Raw genomic sequence first — 20,101 nt, forward strand, 5'->3', positions numbered from 1 at the left:
TCACTTCGCAAATCTTGCGTCTCGAATGTTTGAAGCAGGCAACACGCCAACGCTTCATACATTGGGGCGGAGGATTAAATGATCATGGATTAACATGGCGTGAAATTGACAGCGCATTTGAAAATCGCTTGTCAACCGGTGCTGTGATTAATCGTGATCATATCGACCCACGAAAGTTTCTATTGGATGCGTATGAGCTTGTTGAAGAACAAGTGCAGGCTCATATTTGCAAATATAATAGTATAAAAGTGAACACTTCGTTTAACGGAGAGTTTACCGTGGGCGATAAGCGGGCAAATAAAAGTGTCAACACGGGAAATGTTGAACTTTTCACAACATCGGACTTGAGTGAGTGGTATCGGAAGCGAGTCGTGGAGCCGACTCTGAGATCGCTCGAGGAGTTCCAGGAGAGTGACAGTGGCTGGACATTAACATCAATAACAAATTTAACTGTGAACATCAACAAGTACAACGCTTTGCGGGCGGGATGTCACGTTTCATTGGCGAAACGTATACAGTTGAAAAGAGCGGTGGTAAATGTGAAATCGGCGGATAATGCGTGTTTTGGATGGGCTATGACTGCTGCACTTTATCCAGCAGAAAAAAACAGCGATCGCACATCCTCTTACCCGCATTATTCAACGATATTCAACTTCCAAGGCATCAACTTCCCTATGACGTTGGACCAGATTGGGAAATTTGAGAAGATGAATAATCTCTCAATCAATGTCTATAGCGAGAAGGAGGAAGTCATTCTACCAGTCCGCGTGAGCAAGGAGAAGAAAGAGCGACACTTCAACTTGCTTTACATCGAAGACGTGTCGGGATGTGGAATTGGACACTTCGCGTGGATCAAGAATTTATCCCGGCTCGTCAACTCACAGCTCAATTCTGATGGGCACAAGAAATACATCTGTGATCGGTAAGTATTTTTAATATACAACTGTATACATTTCTTTACGATTATGATAATATACTGTAAATATTTGAAATTTTTTATTGTTATAGATGCCTTCATTACTTCCCAACCATTGATAAGCTGCAGTTCCATGAGGTGGATTGTGGCGTTATCAACGATTGTGCCGTTCGACTACCAGCTGAGAACGACAAATGGTTGGAGTTTACCAATGCCAATCGGAAGGAGCGTCTCCCGTTCGTGGTATACGCCGACCTCGAATGCATCTTGGAGAAGACCAGCGCTGAAGAAAGGGAGAAAAATAAGAGCCAACATCATCGCGTCTTCAGCGTTGGATATTATGTAAAGTGCTCCTACGATGATTCGCTTTCGGGATACCACGAACGCCGAGGTGAGGACTGCGTGGAATGGTTCGTAGAAGAACTTAAACAATTAGCTTTGCGCGTAGAAAAGATTCTTCTTACGAACGTACCGATGAAAGAATTGTCTCCGCAAGAGTGGAGGAAATTTCGGGAAGAAAAAGAGTGCCATATTTGTGAGAAACCTTTTGTCGAGGGTGACGAGCGTGTTCGCGATCATTGCCACTTGACAGGGCAATTCAGAGGTCCGGCTCATTCAAATTGTAATTTAAACTATCAGAATTCGTTTTTCATGCCAATAGTTTTCCACAATTTATCCGGTTATGATGCACATTTTATAATTAAAGAAGTAGCAACTGCGTTCGCGGGGAAAATCGACTTGCTCCCAATAACAAAAGAAAAGTACATCTCCTTCTCGAAAACGGTTCAAACAGGCAAAGACACGCGGAAAAATATAAAATTGCGTTTCATTGACTCGCTCAGATTTCTCAATACGAGCCTAGACAAATTAGCATCCTTTTTAACTGTAGATAAACTCGCGACGTTAAAGTCGCAATTCCAAGATGTAGACCATTTTCATTTATTAACACGGAAAGGTGTCTTCCCGTACGAGTATATTGACAGTTTCGAAAAGTTGGATGAAACGGAGCTTCCACCGCGGGAAGCATTTTACAGCTCTTTAACTGATTCAACAGTTTCCGAGAAGGAGTATGCACATGCGAAAAATGTGTGGGAACGATTTTCAACGCGAACGCTCGGCGAATACAGCGATTTATACTTGAAGACTGACGTATTACTATTAGCCGATATCTTTGAGAATTTTCGCGATACTTGCCTGAAAAGTTATGGTCTTGACCCTGCGTTTTACTACACTCTCCCCGGATATACCTGGGATGCCATGATGAAATATACAAAAGTAAAGTTTGAATTGCTCACAGACATCGACATGGTATTGTTTGTGGAGAGAGGTATCCGAGGTGGTCTTAGTCAATGCTCCAAAAGACATGCCCGTGCCAATAACAAGTACATGAACTCGTATGACCCATCTATTCCATCGTCATACTTGATGTATTTTGATGTGAACAATTTGTATGGTTGGGCAATGAGTCAACCACTGCCGTATGCAGATTTCGAATGGATTGAAGACCTTGCCAACTTCAACATCGAGTCTCATCCATTTGAATCTGAAATTGGCTATATTCTTGAGGTTGATCTGGAATATCCGAAACACTTGCACGATGCACATAGTGATTTGCCATTTTGTCCAACGCATGACAAACCTCCGGGCGCGAAGCAAGAGAAGCTTCTTGCCACGGTGAATGCGAAAAAACGATATGTCATCCACTATCGTGCATTGCAGCAGTGTTTGAAACATGGTTTGACAATCACTAAAATTCATAGAGTCTTGAAGTTTAAGCAATCTTCCTGGCTCAAAACATACATTGATTTGAATACACAGTTTCGTACACGTGCGAAAAATGATTTTGAAAAAAATCTATTCAAATTAATGAATAATGCCGTGTTTGGAAAAACCATGGAGGATGTTCGTAGTCACGTCCAAGTTAAACTGTTAACGGAATGGGCAGGTCGATACGGAGCAGAGGCTATGATTGCTAAACCTAACTTTCACAGTCGAAGTATTTTTGCGGAAAATTTAATCGCTGTAGAGTTGCGAAATCTACAAGTCAAATTCAATAAACCGATATATGTTGGCATGTCTATTTTAGATATTTCAAAAACTTGTTTATATGAATTCCATCACGAGTTCATGATGCCGTCGTATCAAAATAAATGTAAAGTCATGTATACGGATACTGATAGTTTAATTTACCACATTGAATGTGAAGATGTGTACGAGGACATGAAATGTAATCTCGACAAATATGACACCAGTGACTATCCCCATGACAACGTTTATGGTATACCGCTAGTCAACAAAAAGGTCCCGGGTCTCATGAAAGATGAGAACAATGGGGCCATAATGACCGAATTCGTTGGACTTAGATCGAAGACGTATGCGACGCGAGTTGAGGGTGAGAACGATGTTAAAAAAGCAAAAGGAGTAAAAAGTAATGTTGTGGCGAGGACCATAACATTCGAAGATTACGTGAAATGTCTCAATGAGCAGATCGAAATGAAGCGTTCTCAATCTTCAATTCGCTCGACATTACACAATGTCTATACCATCACGGAGACAAAAATTGCTCTAAGTCCACACGATGACAAGCGTTATGTTATACCTGGAACGGTAGACACGTTACCATGGGGCCATTACAATATTCCCGAATTTCCAGAAGCTATGGAGGCATAGATCATTGTAAATACGAATGTGTGCTTGTGAATGTTAGAGATTGCGAGAATATTTGTACATTGAAAGCGAAAAAAAAATTGTGAGAGTGAGAACTTGTTCTCAACATTGATATGAAATAAAAAAAATTTTGTGCGAGAGGACTTTTCCTCAAAAACTTGTAAATTTGTAAATATATGTTGTAATTTATGTAAAATAAAAATTTTTTGTGAAAATCTGTCATTCTTTTTCTTTAATCTGCTTTTCATGCGGAGTTGGGGAAAGGTCGTAAAAATCAATCAGACTTTTGAATTTTCCATCTTTATTGTTTACAAATCATTTTTACTTATCCAACTATTGTGTGTTTTGTCGAAACCTAGCCATTTTACAAACAACTGACTACCACGTTTCTTCAATACTTTTTCAATAAGATATATGTCGGGATATTTTGCTCGAAGCAGCTCTTGCTCATAGAAACTACCTGCGATGGGTTCATCTTGATGATCTTTTATATTATAAGTAACTGGATTAGTTTTTCTAACTCGATATATTGTAAATATTTCCGTTGTCCAGTTTGGTGTATAACCTTTTTCGAATACATTCTTAAATTTACTTATGCGTACTTTATCACCGATTTTAAATTTTGCTTGGTTTCCAACTTCTGATCTATTGTATACATTACGCAACAGGCGTTTTTCATTCGCAGTGTTCACATCTTTCGGTTTCATTTTTATCGTACGATGTAATGTATCATTATATTTTATAATTAATGTATCGAGAATATCGATCCATTTCCAGTTTCCGCGAAAACTAAATTGAATCCACATTTTATTCTTAAGTGTACGATTGAAGCGCTCACAAATTGATGCTTTCAAATTACTAAATGTAGAATACAAGTGTATATTATACTTTTTCATCAAAGCCTTAAAGTCAGTATTATAAAATTCTTTTCCTTGATCGACGTGAAGATTTTTCGGTATGCGCCCTTTGCTGAGAATCGTCTCCATTGCAGCACTCACATCTTTTCCACTTTTACTCTTCAACGGTGCGGCCCAGGCGAATTTGGAGAATATATCGATGACGGTGAGGAGAAATTTATGGTTGGAGTTGTGTTGTGCATATGCAGACATATCTACAAGATCAGCTTGCCAAGTCTCATCCAGGCCGCGTATATCCACATGTCGACGTGGATAATTCCGCCGAGCTGGCTTATGCAGTTCTTCAACCACCGCAAGCTTCTTTTCACTCATTTTTTCTTCTCCCCCCCACAGTCCTCATCAATTGCAGAAGATAAGAGTCTGGAGGATTTTTCACTGACTTATCATTAGATGATCTCGTAAAAACTTCATATCATCATGAAGTTCTGAGATTTCTCTCTTTATATTATCAATTTCTTCACGGAGATGGGCGAGCTCGGTTCTCACACGCTTTTCTGCAGCCGCCACATTCGATTCACACTTTTGATTCGTTGTATGAGTCACACTATGAGTTATAGAATGAATGTGTTTGCTGAATGCACCGAGTGTTACAACATCTCGAGCATTTACTGGCTCGCCAACGTTGCTCAGTCGTTTTCGTTCCAAGTCGTAATGACCGTCCGATGTAATTTTGAATCCAGCACCTGGTTTACCCGGAGGACCTGCACCACGTCTACTCAACTTTCGTCCAAACACATCGACGCTCATGTTGGGAATGTGGATGAAAGCAAGCCATCACATGTTAATAAATGATTTCAGCTTCACGCAACTCCTCGATAATCGATATAATTTCATTCGAATGTGATGAATTTCCAGCAGCTTGCGATGCGAGCAATAAGCGAAGACGATCTACCAGCTCATTTGGATCATCCCAATGAACATAGTCGACAGAGGTATGCTTTCGTGCTACCTTATACTGAGGCAGAGCACCACCTTTCTTATCGTTGCTACCGAGCATTTGGGATATATAATTTTTAAATTTAGTATTTTTATCCTGACGTACCGCACCCGTGCGTTTATAAAATTTTTTATGAGCATTCGTTGTGATGATAATTTTCTGATATTTCTCCAAGTCATTTGGTGTTAGATATTTGAGTTCGGGCTCTTTTTTAAACAACAGTTCCACCAAGCCAATACTTTTGGGATACTTTTCATCTCCAACCACTATATGATCGAGTTCGAAATGAATTGGTGAATCACCAATCATTAATCTGTTTTGAGCGAGATTTCGTACTCCATACACGCCATCTAATCTTGTTTTGTTATTACTACGCAGTAAGCCCAGATATTCACGTATCAAATTATCAACATCTCCAGATGATTCCAAGTTATCATCGTCCTCATCATCATCATTATTATCTTCATGAATATCATTATCACTATTTTTAGTTAAGGGTACACCGACATTCTCATGAGTAATTGCATCATGCCAAATATCATCTTTGAAAGAAATATCTTGCTTCATGCTATTTTCTCCAAAATTTGGAGACTCTTCCTCCTTCTCCTCCTCCTCTTCCTCCTTTTTAACATTTACACGTTCATTCTTAATTTTAGGTTTTTTCGTATATGAAACTAGTTCTTCTAATGGTTCAACAATCGGTTTAAACACATCTTGCATTTTCTGCTGAGCACTATCACGTCCACTTTTCAACATTCGATGTTTTCGTCTGATTGCATCACTCGCCTTGGCAAGTTCACTCAATACAGCCGTCTCCTTTAAAAGTTCTTTGCGCTTCATGTTGACACGAGTAAGTCAGACTTTAGACTGTCTTGTAAAATCCAGGGGAACAATTATTTATCATCATCATCATCATCATCATCGATAGTGAGGAAAGAATCAAATCCCCTTCTATATCTTCCAGCATTCAACTCACTGTCCTTGTCAATCGTGATGAATCCATACTTGTCCGATTTCCAACACTTGACACACATTTTTTTGAAACTTGCATAAGTCATATCCGTATTGACATGATCATTATATACATGCTTGAGGTTCATATCATCTTGTTTGAATAGCACTATAAAATTTGCATTGTCTCTCACGAGATGTTTCGGAATACGAGTATACGTCTGACAGAGATAAAAACTATCCACAATCTCGTGTCTTCCCATGGAAAAAAATGCTCTCACGTTGTCCTGTTTCTCACACGCTATATCGTCAAAAATGAATATGGAGTTTGGGCGAGCTTCACTAGGTGCCACAACTTGTTCATGCTCGTTAAATTGAAAAAATTCCACTCCTTCTACAGGTTTAAGCATTTGCTCGAGCAATCGGTATTTAGGCTGCTTCAAAGATTTCGAGTATAGATATATATTCTCAAATCTCAAACCATTTGGATGTATTAGGAGCGTGAGTAAGGCATTCGTTTTTCCACAATTCGAGGGGCCACAAAATACGGCTCGAATGCTGTTAGGTAGTAAGTTTCCATGACGCTTCTTCACACTACCCGCTCCAACAATAAATTCATCGAAATTTATTATGGGGAGTTGACCGCTCGAAACTTGTTTCTTCGACTTCATCTCGCATGCGACTGATTGAAAAAATCATATAAATGCAACTTTATAATGTTGGAATAGTCAGTCGAATTGTAACCACTGCGGAGTGATGATTGTACATGATAAACCTGGTAAAGGTTTGGTAAACAGTATAATCAACAATCTCCCCGTGGAACTACATCTACCGGGATATCAATATTGTGGACCCGGTACGAAATTGATCAAACGTCTTGCTCGTGGTGATCCTGGTATAAACGCGCTGGACGCTGCGTGTAAAGAACACGATATCGCATATTCGAAAAATCGTGAAAACTTGGAAGCACGACATCTGGCGGATAAAATTTTGGCTGAACAAGCCTGGCAACGTGTAACCTCGAAAGACGCAAGTCTTGGTGAAAGAGCAAGTGCTTGGGCCGTGACAAACATTATGAAGGCGAAAAAGAAATTTGGTCTAGGTATGAAAGGAGTGACGAAAAAGACCAAAAAAAGTGTTTGCCTGAAAAAGATCATTAGTGCCGCAAAGAAAGCCATGATTCGTAGTGGTGACCCCCGTGAAATCGTCATGTCAGCATTGAAAGGTGCGCGTGCCAGTGTTAAAGGTGTTAAAGTACGCACGCCTCGGGTTCTACCTGTACCTCGCAAAATCGGCGGTTTATTGCCCTTCCTCGTACCCATCTTTGCCGGCCTTAGCGCCGTTGGTGCACTGTCTGGTGGAAGTGCTGCAATAGTCAAAGCTGTAAATGCTGCTCAAGCGGCTAAAAAGGAATTGGAGGAAAGTAAACGTCACAACAGAACACTCGAGGCCATCGCTTTGGGTAAAGGTTTACATCTGAAACCATACAAACAGGGTTTGGGTCTTTACCTCGGGACAAAAAACGTATAATCACGCTACCACATCAACCACTCACCGACATCGATCTGCTAAAGTATGCGAGAGCCATGAAAATTCGTAACTTTCGTGGGGTTTTCATGCGTGACACTTTGCCTGAAAATGGACCACACAAGCAAGAATCAGCAATCGTGAATTTGGATGAAAATGTGGGCCCTGGGACACACTGGGTTGCATATAAAAAGAATGGTCAACGAGTCACATACTTTGACAGCTTCGGTAATCTCCCACCTCCACCCGAACTCATGAAATACTTCAATGTTGGTAGCGTGAAATACAATTATAAAAAGTATCAGGAATACGATACAATAATATGCGGGCATTTATGCTTGAAATTTTTGTGTGGACAACTAAATCGACGAGACAATTATGCACTATATAAATGAGGACTATGGAGCTGCGTGTTTAGTTCTAAATCTGCGAGCATCATGGATGATAGTTTGACGATCACCATTACTGGATCATCCTCCATACTCGAGGCACAATTTTTTCCACCCATCGAACTATCGCCCGACAAAAATTATACTCTTGGACTCGTCGAGCTGCTCACATTCAATTCGATTCCAAATATCGACATTGGTTGCAATGAATTTCACGTTGGAAATCATGTGGTGACCATTCCAACGGGCAGCTATGAAATTGAAGATATTGAAAAATATTTGAAAACTGAGTTGGCATCTAAAAACATACAAATTCAGCTTAAGCCGAATAATTATACGCTACGCAGTGAAATTGAGTGCAATCAATCGATTGATTTTACATCCAAAAATTCGATTGGACCTTTGCTGGGTTTTACGTCGCGTCGATTGGAGCCCAATAAAAGACATGTGTCCGATCTACCCGTGTCCATTCTCAAAGTGAACGCCATTCGAGTCGAGTGTAACATAACCACTGGTGCATACATCAACGGGCGAAAAGTTCATACAATTCACGAATTTTTCCCATCTGTACCGGCCGGCTATAAAATCATCGAAGTACCGTCGAGCGTCATTTATCTACCAATCACAACTCGTCGCATTGACAATATACAGCTTCGTATTGTCGATCAAGACGGAGATTTGATCAATTTCCGCGGTGAAGTCATCACCATAAGACTTCATATAAAATCTCAATGGGCATAATTTACAATCATCGTATTGGCAATATTAATAAGCCAACATGGGATCGCGAAAGCAGTCGTCGATCAACGCTCAAAGAGCTAACACCTCAAAACCTTCTGCTATTGAAGAGTTTGGGTCTCAAAATTCGTGGAGTTCGCGTGTGAGAAATTATCTGCTTTGCTCGTTGTGCATCTGCTGCCTGCAATGGAGGAAGAAATCGTAAACATCCAGACACCCGTCATGTTTGACGAATCCATCATACATTATGAGGTTCATGCTCATCAACCATACGCATCGTCAACATACAACAATAGTGATGAAATACGTATTTCAATCCAACATCAAGATTTATCAATTCTACCGAGCAAAAGTTCAATTCACATTTGCGGCAAACTGACAAAGGCGGATGGTGCAGCGTTAGCTGCAACGAGCCTCGTCAACAATGCCATTTGTCATTTATTCGAGGAGGTGCGTTATGAACTTAACGCAGTTGAAATCGATCGTAATAAAAATGTGGGAATCACATCTCTTATGAAAGGATATACATCTCATTCGTCGGCGAGAAGTGCAATGCTTGAGAACACCGGTTGGCTCGATGTTGAGGAGACTAAACAAATTGTAGACGTAGCAGGCAACTTTGACGTATGCATACCACTGAGCATGCTGCTGGGATTTGCTGAAGATTATCGAAAAATGGTGGTGAATGCAAAGCACGAATTGATTTTGACTAGATCACGTTCCGATGATAATGCCATAGTTCAACCAGCCGCTGAAGATTATAAAATTACACTACGGAAAATTGAATGGCTCGTTCCATACGTCACCGTGGCGGATAAACGGAAAATTCAATTGCTGAAATTCATCGCCAAAGATACCCCAATTCCAATGAGTTTTCGTACGTGGGAATTGTATGAATATCCAATGTTACCGGCGACATCGAAACACGTGTGGTCAGTCAAGACATCAACGCAGCTGGAAAAACCTCGATATGTGATCCTGGCATTCCAAACAGGACGAAAGAATAATAAGAGGCAAAATGCGAGTAATTTTGATCATTGCAACGTTACTGATGTAAAATTATACTTGAATTCACAATGTTATCCTTATGGTAATATGAATTTGAATATAGAACAAAATCAGTATGCAGTACTCTACGATATGTATACAAACTTTCAACCGATGTACTACAATAAGGAGGCCGAACCATGGCTTACAAAAGCGGATTTTCTCAAATTTGCACCTCTCATTGTGATTGACTGCTCGAAGCAGAACGATTCTCTCAAGTCTGGACCTGTTGATGTGCGCCTCGAATTTGAAACAAGCACAAATATTCCAGCACAAACATGCGCATACTGCCTTATTCTACACGATCGCATCGTTGAATACAATCCTGTGAGTGGTGGGGTGAGAAAATTGGTATAAAACCGTACCATCAACTTCTTCGGCCAACAGTCATCATGGATTTTGTCATCGATCTACAAGGCTTCAAAGGACCCATCAATGAGTTTATACTCAAAGAAATTTCAATCATTCGTGCGGACGTGAAGAATGCTGAACCTCTCACACTTTTCTTCGCACCACCGTATGCATGGGATTCTCTGCCGACAAAGTATAAAACGACAAACAAATGGCTGGAACGTAATTTTCATGGATTGCCATGGGATTTTGGTGTAATACCATACGATGCTGCAAGAGGAATAATTCAAACTATCTTACGCGGCGCTCATACCATCTTCGTAAAAGGCGGCGAAAAGTCTTTATGGCTGACGAACTTTTTGGATCTGTCAACGGAGATTGTCGATTTGGAGACTTTGGACTGCCCATCGTTGAAAAAACTGCCGAAAAGTCCATCGAAATGCGACCATCACCACCACATCAACGAATCGAAATTTAATTGTGCAACGAAGAATGTAAAATCTTTGCAAAGCTGGTTATACGTATATCATGCATTATGTAATAGAGGGATCTTGGAATAAACAAAACAATTTTTTCATAAATGTGTAATTTTATTTATACAATATTCCTCCTCCTCCTCCTTCAACATACATTTCATCGGTGATTCAGATATATACATTTTTTGCGTTGAGAATATTAGAAATCTCTTTGAGAAAATTCAATAGCGTTCCAATCACCACCGAGATATTTCATGTATAGTTGTCCACAATGAGCCGTTTCCAGAAGTTTCTCGAATACCGCTGGATTCTGGTCGAATGCCTTGACAACTCGCGGTGGCAGGAATACGGTGAATTCATTCCTGATTTCGGCGACGTATCTTTTTCCCCATTTGGTATTTGCTGTCCTCACGTCCGAGATGAGATATTCCTCGTTGACTTGGAGTTCTTTCAGCTTCTTGGCGGGGAGATACTCTGACTTTGCAATGATATTGTTGATGGCGGAGAACTCCATTATGGATATAGTTTTTTGAGATTTTCTTTAAAGAGCAAGTCTTGACTCAACTTTACGAAGACGTGAAGTGATGCTTTTTTCTTCTGGACTCTGCTATTTGTAGTTTTTCCATCTATCCCTACCCCAAAACTGAACCATCCCCTTCCACACGCTTTCAAACAGGTTCAAACGTGATCTATATTGGAATCGATCCAATCTCTTCCGGTGGTCCTTTTTTCTGTACAGGCTCTTTGATTCCGCCGACTTTATGAACACGTGCATTCTAAACTTGTTTAAACACGTTCACAGCATTTCCTACAATTTCGACGTTGCGGAGCCGGACCGTCAATATGATCGTCCATCGATGATACATTCCAATGTTCAACGCAACGACGTAATAATGCAATCTCACTATCGGATTTGTAGTATTCGGGTAAACGATCCCACAGAATATCTGTATATTCACCAAAGTATTCCTTGAAGATGGTTGGAGATATAATTTGGAGCTCCTCCGATGTCATTTCACAGGGATTTTTTATCCGTAAAGTCCCATAGATGTTTACAAGTCGTTCCATAATCGAGCACTTTTCACAATTTCTACGTCTGGGTCTAGCTGAATCAACATGAGTTCGCACCCAGGGTTGATTGAAATGATTGAAACACAATTGATATGATTGCACATCAGCATCACACTGCAAATACTTGGGTAAACGATCCCATAACGTAGGAATAGAATTACTATAGTACTTTAAAAGCAAAGCCTTCGGCAATGACTCAAGTTCATTTTCCGTTAATGTCGATGGATCTTTTGCTGGATGGATAGCATACATACTAGCACACCTTTCCATCGCGACGTTTACTTTCAGAATAAGCGTTCGATGTGAAAATTTTTTTTTTCTCGGAAAACATTCAAACAACTCTCAAGTCAAAAGTTCGGGGAAGGGCAGGTGCATTTCGAAAAAGAAATCTCGTCGGATCTTGCGCCGTCTCAGGAATGTAGAGATATGTAACACTGGACATTTATCATTAGACGTCGTGTGACGTGCAATTCTCGGAATAACAATATATTTTTTCAAAGATACAAGTCTCAAGTGAAAAGTCGGGGGAGGGGCATTTTGAAAAAGAAATCTCATGGAAACTGGCACCATCTCAGGAATGCAAAAATATGTAGGACACATAAATTTGTCATTAGAGTAGTGCTTTGGTCCGATAATTGAGATCATTTTCGAAAAGAGCAGGTCACTTTTTCAAAAGAAAATTCCGTCCAATGCAATCTGATGATCACACCGGAAACATAAATCAGTCATTCGAGAAGTGCGGCAATCTTTTGTCATCAAAGTGCCGCCGCACCCCCGCTGTCCGAGAACCTTCCCCCTCCACATACCATGCAGCCCCGCAACGGTCCCCGCGCTCCCCCGTCCCCGCTCCCCCCTGAGATCCCTGAGTTAGAACTGGTATAGCCTTACTACTAGCGTATAATAATGTGCTGGATCGAGAGTATATCTTTGTAGGCATGTATCACGAAAATTTTCAAATATATCAGCTAATAGAAGAATATCCGTCTTTAGATACAAATCGCTGTATTCACCGAGCGTTCGAAGTGAAAATCTCTCCCACACATTTTTCGCGTGTGCATACTCTGAATCATTGATTGTCTCGTCAGTCAATGAACTATAAAATGCACCTTGAGCTGGAAGACAGGTCTCATCTAATTTTTCCATACTATCAATGTACTCATATGGAAATACTCCTTTTCGAGTCAAGAGCATGAAATCATCTGCGGATAAACTTTGAAATTGAGATTTTAAAATTTTGAGTTTATCTATGGTTAATAGTGATGCTAGTTTGTCTAGACTTGTGCTTAGAAATTTGAAAGAATCAATGAAGCGCAGTTTTATATTCTTCCGTGTGTCTTTCGATGTCTGCACGGTCTTTGTAAATGAAATGTATTTTTCTTTTGTCAGAGGGAGAACGTCAACTTTCCCCGCGAATGCAGTGGCCACTTCTATGATGATAAAATGAGCATCGTACCCTGACAAATTGTGAAATACTATCGGAATGACGAAGGAATTTTGATAATTTAAATTACAATTAGAGTGTGCTGGACCTCTGAATTGCCCCGTTAGATGGCAATGATCACGCACACGTTGCTCTTGTTTTTCGAACGCTTTCTCACAAATATGGCAATTCCTATCCTCACGAAATTTTTTCCATTCAGCCGGTGTTAACTCATTCATGGGGATCGTGCGCAATAAAATTTTCTCCACTTTCAATGCCAAGTCTCTCAACTCCTTTACAAGCCATTCTATACAATTACTACCGCGATGAGAATAATAACCCGACAATTTTTCATCGTATGAACAGCTTACATAATATCCAGCGCTGAATGCCCGATGGTGTTGTTTTTTCTTCTCTTCATCTTCAGTCTTCATGAGGATGCACTCCAGATCTGCATAAACGACAAATGGATGTCGCTCTTTTCGGTTGGTGTTTGTGAAACTTAACCATTTGTCAAGTTCGTTGGGCAGTTTCACAGCGCATTCATTCAATTGACCGCAATCTATTTCATGCGAGTGTAGTTTCTCAATCGATGGGAAATAGTGTAGACAGCTGTAAAATTGAAAAATTATTGATTATATGTTTTTCAAGATCTATGATTAAAATTTATCTCCACTCCTTTTCACAACTTACCGATCACAGATGTATTTGCACGACCGATGTTTGCTTAAACTCGAGCCCACCAGACGAGCTAGATTCTTTATCATCGCATAGTGTCCAATGTTGCCAGGATGTTGATCTTCAATATACAGCAAGTTCACATGCCTATCCTTCTTATTAGATGTTACATGAATTGGTGCCACCGTATCCTTTTTCATTCCATATACGTTTATCGAGAGATCGTTAAGTTTTTCAAATTTTTTCACGCGGTTCACGGCTACGGGGAAAGAAATCCCGGCTAAATTCAACACTGTGGAGTAGTGGGGGTATGACGCTGTTCGGTCGCTGTGACTCTCTGCTGGATAGAGAGCGGCTACCACGGCCCAAGCAAAACATGCATTGTCTTGAGATTTTACATTGACAATTGCCTTCTTCGAGGCTATATGTCGTGGCAATCTAATGTGGCATCCCGCACTCAAAGGTTTATATTTATTAATATTAACTGTTAGATTTAATATGCGAGTTAAAGACCACCCACTGTCACGTTCTTGAAATTCATCAAGCAAAGTCAATGTAGGCTCAACAATATGTTGAGCATACCACTCACTCAAATCAGATGTTTTGAAAAGTTCTACATTTCGCGTATTTATGCTTTTATACATTTGTTTTTCCCCTGTCGAGAAATCACCGTTGAATAGCGTATTCACTTTCACAAAATCATGTTCAGCAATGAAGTTTTGCACTTTTTCAATAACAATTTCACCTGCGTCTGAGAGGAAGAGTCTTGGATCAATGTGTTTTTGATTGATCACAGCACCGGTTATCAAGCGATTTGCGAATGCACTCTCCGTCTCTCGCCAGATTAATCCATTATAATTGCCCGCACCAATGTGGCTAAAACGTTGACTCGTCACATGTTTTAAACCTTCCAAACGCATAATTTGAGCCGCCACATATTGATAATAACCAAGTCTCAATCGTATACGTTTCACCTGAGATTCCGCTTTCAGTAAATCAATCAAATCATCACATTTCTTTTCCCAAGCAGTATATTCTTCTATTGAACGAAGCGATGCAGCTTGCTCACACAAGTTCTTCTCTTCTCCCGCAAAAGCCATGGGTGCGAAGCACTAAAATTTTATTGAAGTACAAGCAGGACAACTACCTGACTAAAACTATGATACTTCTCGATGAGCCCTCACAATAAAAACCTTCTGATTTATCTCTATGTGGGGAAAAAGTGATTTTTCTCACCAATAGAGAAGAAGAAAAGTTAAAGTAATTGTGAAGGAGAGGGGGAGCGGGGGAGGTGCTACAAGATTGAGCCTCCCTTATCGGTCGAGATGATGCTGATGAGTTTTGAAAATATTTGGAAATGTCGTTGGAGCTCTTCAAGATAATAAACTCGAATATATTGACCATGTTCCCTTTCATCAGAAACATCCGGCATCGTCAGTATGCTATACAGGTATATGTTGACGAAAATGGTTTGGACCTCCATGACGTCTGCTAAGACACCCTTTGCGGCGTGGATTTTTCCCCCCAAAAATTGTGTGGGAAAAAACACTTTTTCCGCCATAGCACCTAGCAAAAAATTATCTGAGGATGGGAGGGGGGGGAGATGAGGGAAATACTGAGTTTCATCAAAATTTTAAACTCCACTCATTAGTCTTCAGACATTTTCCCGAGCGAGTCGAGCAAGGGTATAATCATCGGACTACCTGAAACAATTCCATGTGAATAGTTTTTGCTTGTTATAAGCATTTTAACAATAAATTTGTGAGGGTGAAAAAAATATTCTTGAAAAACAGTAAAAAAAAAAAAAAAATGAGTGAAAACTGTGAATCAAAAAAAATTAAGCGTGTGTTCAGTGAGGAGCAAAAAAATGCTCTTGACCGCACATCTGAAATTTGCGCAATCTCCGTATATTATAAGGCCGAACGTGGAGAAAAACTGTGTGGTGTCTGTATCTTGGAAATTGGTGGAGATCGCTTTTCCATCCTTTCAATCACCCGTAAACATGAGCGTGGTTCTTATGACGCGCTTTCCGTTGGATATTGCGAAGACTGCGGGACCCGACTCTTTCAACTCATAACACAAGAGATTTGTCCGGACTGCAATCAGTTGTAACGAAAAGTAAGTATGATCTTTTCCACATATTCTCATTGTTTTTGAGAAATTTTGTGACTCAAAGTTTCTTTTTCTTTTAATCTGTTTCAGAAAACAGACAATCACCATTAAGAAGAAAAAACTCATAGTTTTAAAAATTAAGCGTTAAAATTAATTCTAGATGTATTTTGTCATTATAATATAAAAATTGATTGATACAATGAATCATTCTTTTTTCATTACCATCTTTCCTCAGTTTTTGACAATCCTTCTCTATCACTCTCCTCATTATTCTCGATTTAACCATCTTTCTTTTTCTCTCTCACCCCAATACTTTACCCTCTAAGTCTATAGCAAGATCTCTGCTGAGTTGTATGATTTTGCGGGAGGGGGGGACTCTGTTGCATAGAACATGCTATACATAAAATACATTTTCTATTTATTCATACTGATCTATCCATCTCTCTCTCTCTCTCTCTTACACTTACCATCTTTCTAGCTATCCCTCTCTTTTCTCACCTCCCTTCCCTCTTTCCGAACCTATAGGCAGGTCAACTCATGGCACGGGGACCCTCGGTTGCGGGGGGGAACACGCTATAGTAAGAGAGCTATGGGGATTCTGGATCAAGTGGAGGGGCCGAGGGGGGAAGCGGCGCGGGGTCCCCCCGCACCGCTTCCCCCCTCGCCGCCACTTGGTCCAGAATCCCCATAGCTCTCTTACTTGCGCAGTATATTCAGCCCTCTTACACAACGAAACTCAAAGGATATAATTCTAATAACGACAATTTTATGGAATTTAATGCATGAAATAATTGAACCAACTTAAAGGAATCGATTTGTCTAGCTGAGCGTTACATCCTCAAAATTCGAGACCCGGGAAGTATCGGCCGCAATCTCGCACGATACTTCGACTCGTAAGTCTCTCGAAACGCCACATAAATCTGAACTAAAACCCGGAACTAGATTCCAAAAAAGAAAACATGAAAAAGCTCAACGAGACAAACGATTCGGGGAGATAAAGAACGGACTTACCGAGGGATCCAACTCGCCGCACAAAGGAAAGGCTTGAGGATGTTCGCCGGAACGCAGACTCGCCAGTACGGTGCTCGGAATTAGACTAATTGTGCGTGCGAGCGGTCCTCGGCGTTCGGCGCCCTCCCCACCACTCGGACCCAGTACCGCAGCGCTCACACGCCGGGCGCGAACTAGCGTTCGGCCTCCCGGCTCGCGCACTCGCGGTAAATTCGAAGAGGGAAGCGCGTACGGAAATTACTTACTGCACCGCTTCCATTCTATGCTTAATTGCATGATGTTCCTTGCTGCTCTCGCCTCTTCCGCCCACGTGAAACGCTCCTCCCGACTAAATGGCTGTGATCCGAGTGCCTTTCCTCTTGGGGATCCGGCGGGCATCTCTGAAAAGGCAGAGGGGAGGCCTCCCTCATGACTCCAGACGTCATGAAGTCACGGTGGGCCCACGACGATAAGCCACCAGGCAATTGCAGCACCTCTCCTCCAGGAAACTCCCCCGAACCCCACCGACCGAGGCGCCGTATTGCACGGACCGTGGCACCCGAATTCACAGCTGTGCGGACGGTGCAACTCTCGGTTGCTACGGCGGGAGAGGTACGGGCGGCGTTCAACGGATGGCCTATGCCAGCGTGTCCTCTCAGCCGTCCGCAGGTCGAGAGTGATGTTCGAAGCTCGAAGACGATGTGAGAAGAGTGCTCCCCGCGGGCGAGATCGGTTTGAACAGCGAGGTAGTGCGGGTGGTATAAATTAGCGATGCGCTCGGTCCATCGTGGCGGAGGCGGGGCCAAACCTCGGAAACTACAGTAGATTTCTGAAATATTGGAATCAAGGTAACACGCGAAAACTGAACTCTTTCTCTCTCTTCCCGACAAGGGCCGGGAATAGGTAAAACAAAAGGTAATTGTCGCGCAACAGATAATAGGCGCGAATTCTTAAAATAAATCTTAACATTACGTAGCGGTGAGTCTCGTTCCGAACAGCGCCCGACGAGTCGCAGTGGCGTCAAAATGGGCCGCAAACCCGGTCCACTGGTCGACACGGTTCGCACGAGGGGCGGGGCAAAATGTTACGTCACAAACCTCCACCCCAGAATTTGCTTGTCTCGGTGATGGGTGACACTCGACGATGTCGGCGATGGGTGGTGGGCGATGTTGTGCTTCCTTCGGGTGACTTCTCTCGGTGCCCACTCGCACGAACGTGTCTCCCGGCTTCCCGAATGGCCAAGTGCGTTTGATCTGAAACAGAGTTGGGTCCCTCGGCTCGTTCTCCACGGAGCCCAGATTTCACCCGTCCTCCACGCCTTACGCGTGCTCCATCTCCACATTAATTTGGTTCAATACGACAAAGAAAAAGAAGGAACTCAATACGTTCTCGGGCTCCAGCAGAAGGCTGAGCCCCCAAGAACAAAACGGAACATAAGTCCACAGAGGCTCTACTAAAATCTCAACTCCACTTAGCTTGGCTCGAAGCAAACTCCACTCCGAATATCGCGGAACGGCTCCGCGAGAACAGACACTGACATGCATAAGGTGTACCATGCAATAACAACACTAACTCGATCGTTTTCGAAATTTTTAATAAGTCATTCTCAATGTAAGGCGTACACCATCCGGTAATGCAATCCGGTTTACTTAAATAAAGGTATGGCACTCTTGGCAGGTAACAGGCTCACGACGTGAAACGCATAAGTAAAGAAGGTAAAAACAAAAAACGCAGGTAACTTAATTAGAGCCCGAGGGCTCAGTCTATAAGACTGTAATAACGTCGCTAGGACAACAAAACAAAACGAAACGAAAAAGGAAAACTGACTCCGCCCGCCAAAAAGCTGAAGAAGAAACTATCGGAACAACATTGAGAAAAGGAAAGAAAAAAATATATAAATAGGTTGGCACGCGGTGCCCTGGCCGAAGAACGGTTGGATAAGGGTTCGGGTGACGGGCCGACGGTATGCGGGGGACAGGGACTCGTCCTGCCCTTCTTATTGATGATTCCACCTCCACGGTTCCTCCTTTTCGTATTCGGCACCGTGTTTCGGGCAGGTTCGCACCGTGACGTCCAGGATCCCACACCGGAAGCAAAACTGGCGGGGCGGTTGCACACAGGCTTGCCGTCTGTGTGAGGTACTCCCGCAGTTGAAACAACGGCGGTACCGCGAGCTGATGGTGGTGGCAGGGTTGTCCGACGCTCGTGAGCGCGTACTTTGGGTGCTCGTAGCGCGGTTTGATGTGGCCCCATTCGCCCCTTCGACGTTGACCGATCCAGCGTGCGGATGTGGGGGTCGGAGTTTCGTCGCACGTGTCTCCGGTCGCTCTGACAACGGTGTGCCAACGGTCGCCTTCGATGAGCTCGAGCTTGGAGTGGTCGGCTTGCTGCGCTGACTAGGAGTGGGGGCGGATGACGCTGCCCTCCCCTCAGGTTCTCTTGGGGTAGAGAGGAGACGTTCCAGACCCTCCCGAAGATCGTCGACAGGCCCCGTCTGGCTTTCTGCGTCACGCGTGGTAGGTGGCTCGCCGGTTTGGCTCTCGGCGTCGCGCGTAATTGGCGTGCGCGTCTGGGAGGCGGCCTCTTGGGTAGGTGGGAACTCCCGGATGGTGGCGGAGGATCCCATCGACCGTGGGTGTCGCAGCCCCTCCGCGATCGGGCAGAAACCGTCCGCACGATGCGTCAGTCCCCGGATCAGGCCTACGAGGGCGTCTAGGAAACCCGGACGTACGAACTCGCCGGCTGCTAGGAGGGGCGCATAAGGACGGACGGCGTCGAACACCGGATTGGGGTCTACGTCTAGCGGCGGCTGTTGGTCTAGAGCCTCCAACAGCTCCTCGAGGATCGCCATCGGCGAGGGCGCGCGCGGTGGTGGTGGTCGGGCGTGACGTGGAGGAGTCGGCATCCCGGTGGG

General features: G+C 42.7%; 1 protein-coding gene across 1 annotated transcript; it reads left to right on the plus strand.

The window, feature by feature from the left end:
* Positions 1-474: 474 nt before the first annotated feature.
* Positions 475-18,644, plus strand: LOC122410899 (uncharacterized). The gene is made up of 3 exons (XM_043419367.1): positions 475-922; positions 1,009-1,360; positions 18,450-18,644. The coding sequence occupies exons 1-3, from the start codon at positions 576-578 to the stop codon at positions 18,642-18,644; spliced, it is 894 nt and encodes a 297-aa protein (XP_043275302.1). The 5' UTR covers positions 475-575.
* The last annotated feature ends 1,457 nt before the right edge of the window (positions 18,645-20,101 follow it).

This window comes from Venturia canescens, chromosome 5 (genome assembly GCF_019457755.1).
Source record: "Venturia canescens isolate UGA chromosome 5, ASM1945775v1, whole genome shotgun sequence".
Classification (NCBI taxonomy): domain Eukaryota; kingdom Metazoa; phylum Arthropoda; class Insecta; order Hymenoptera; family Ichneumonidae; genus Venturia; species Venturia canescens.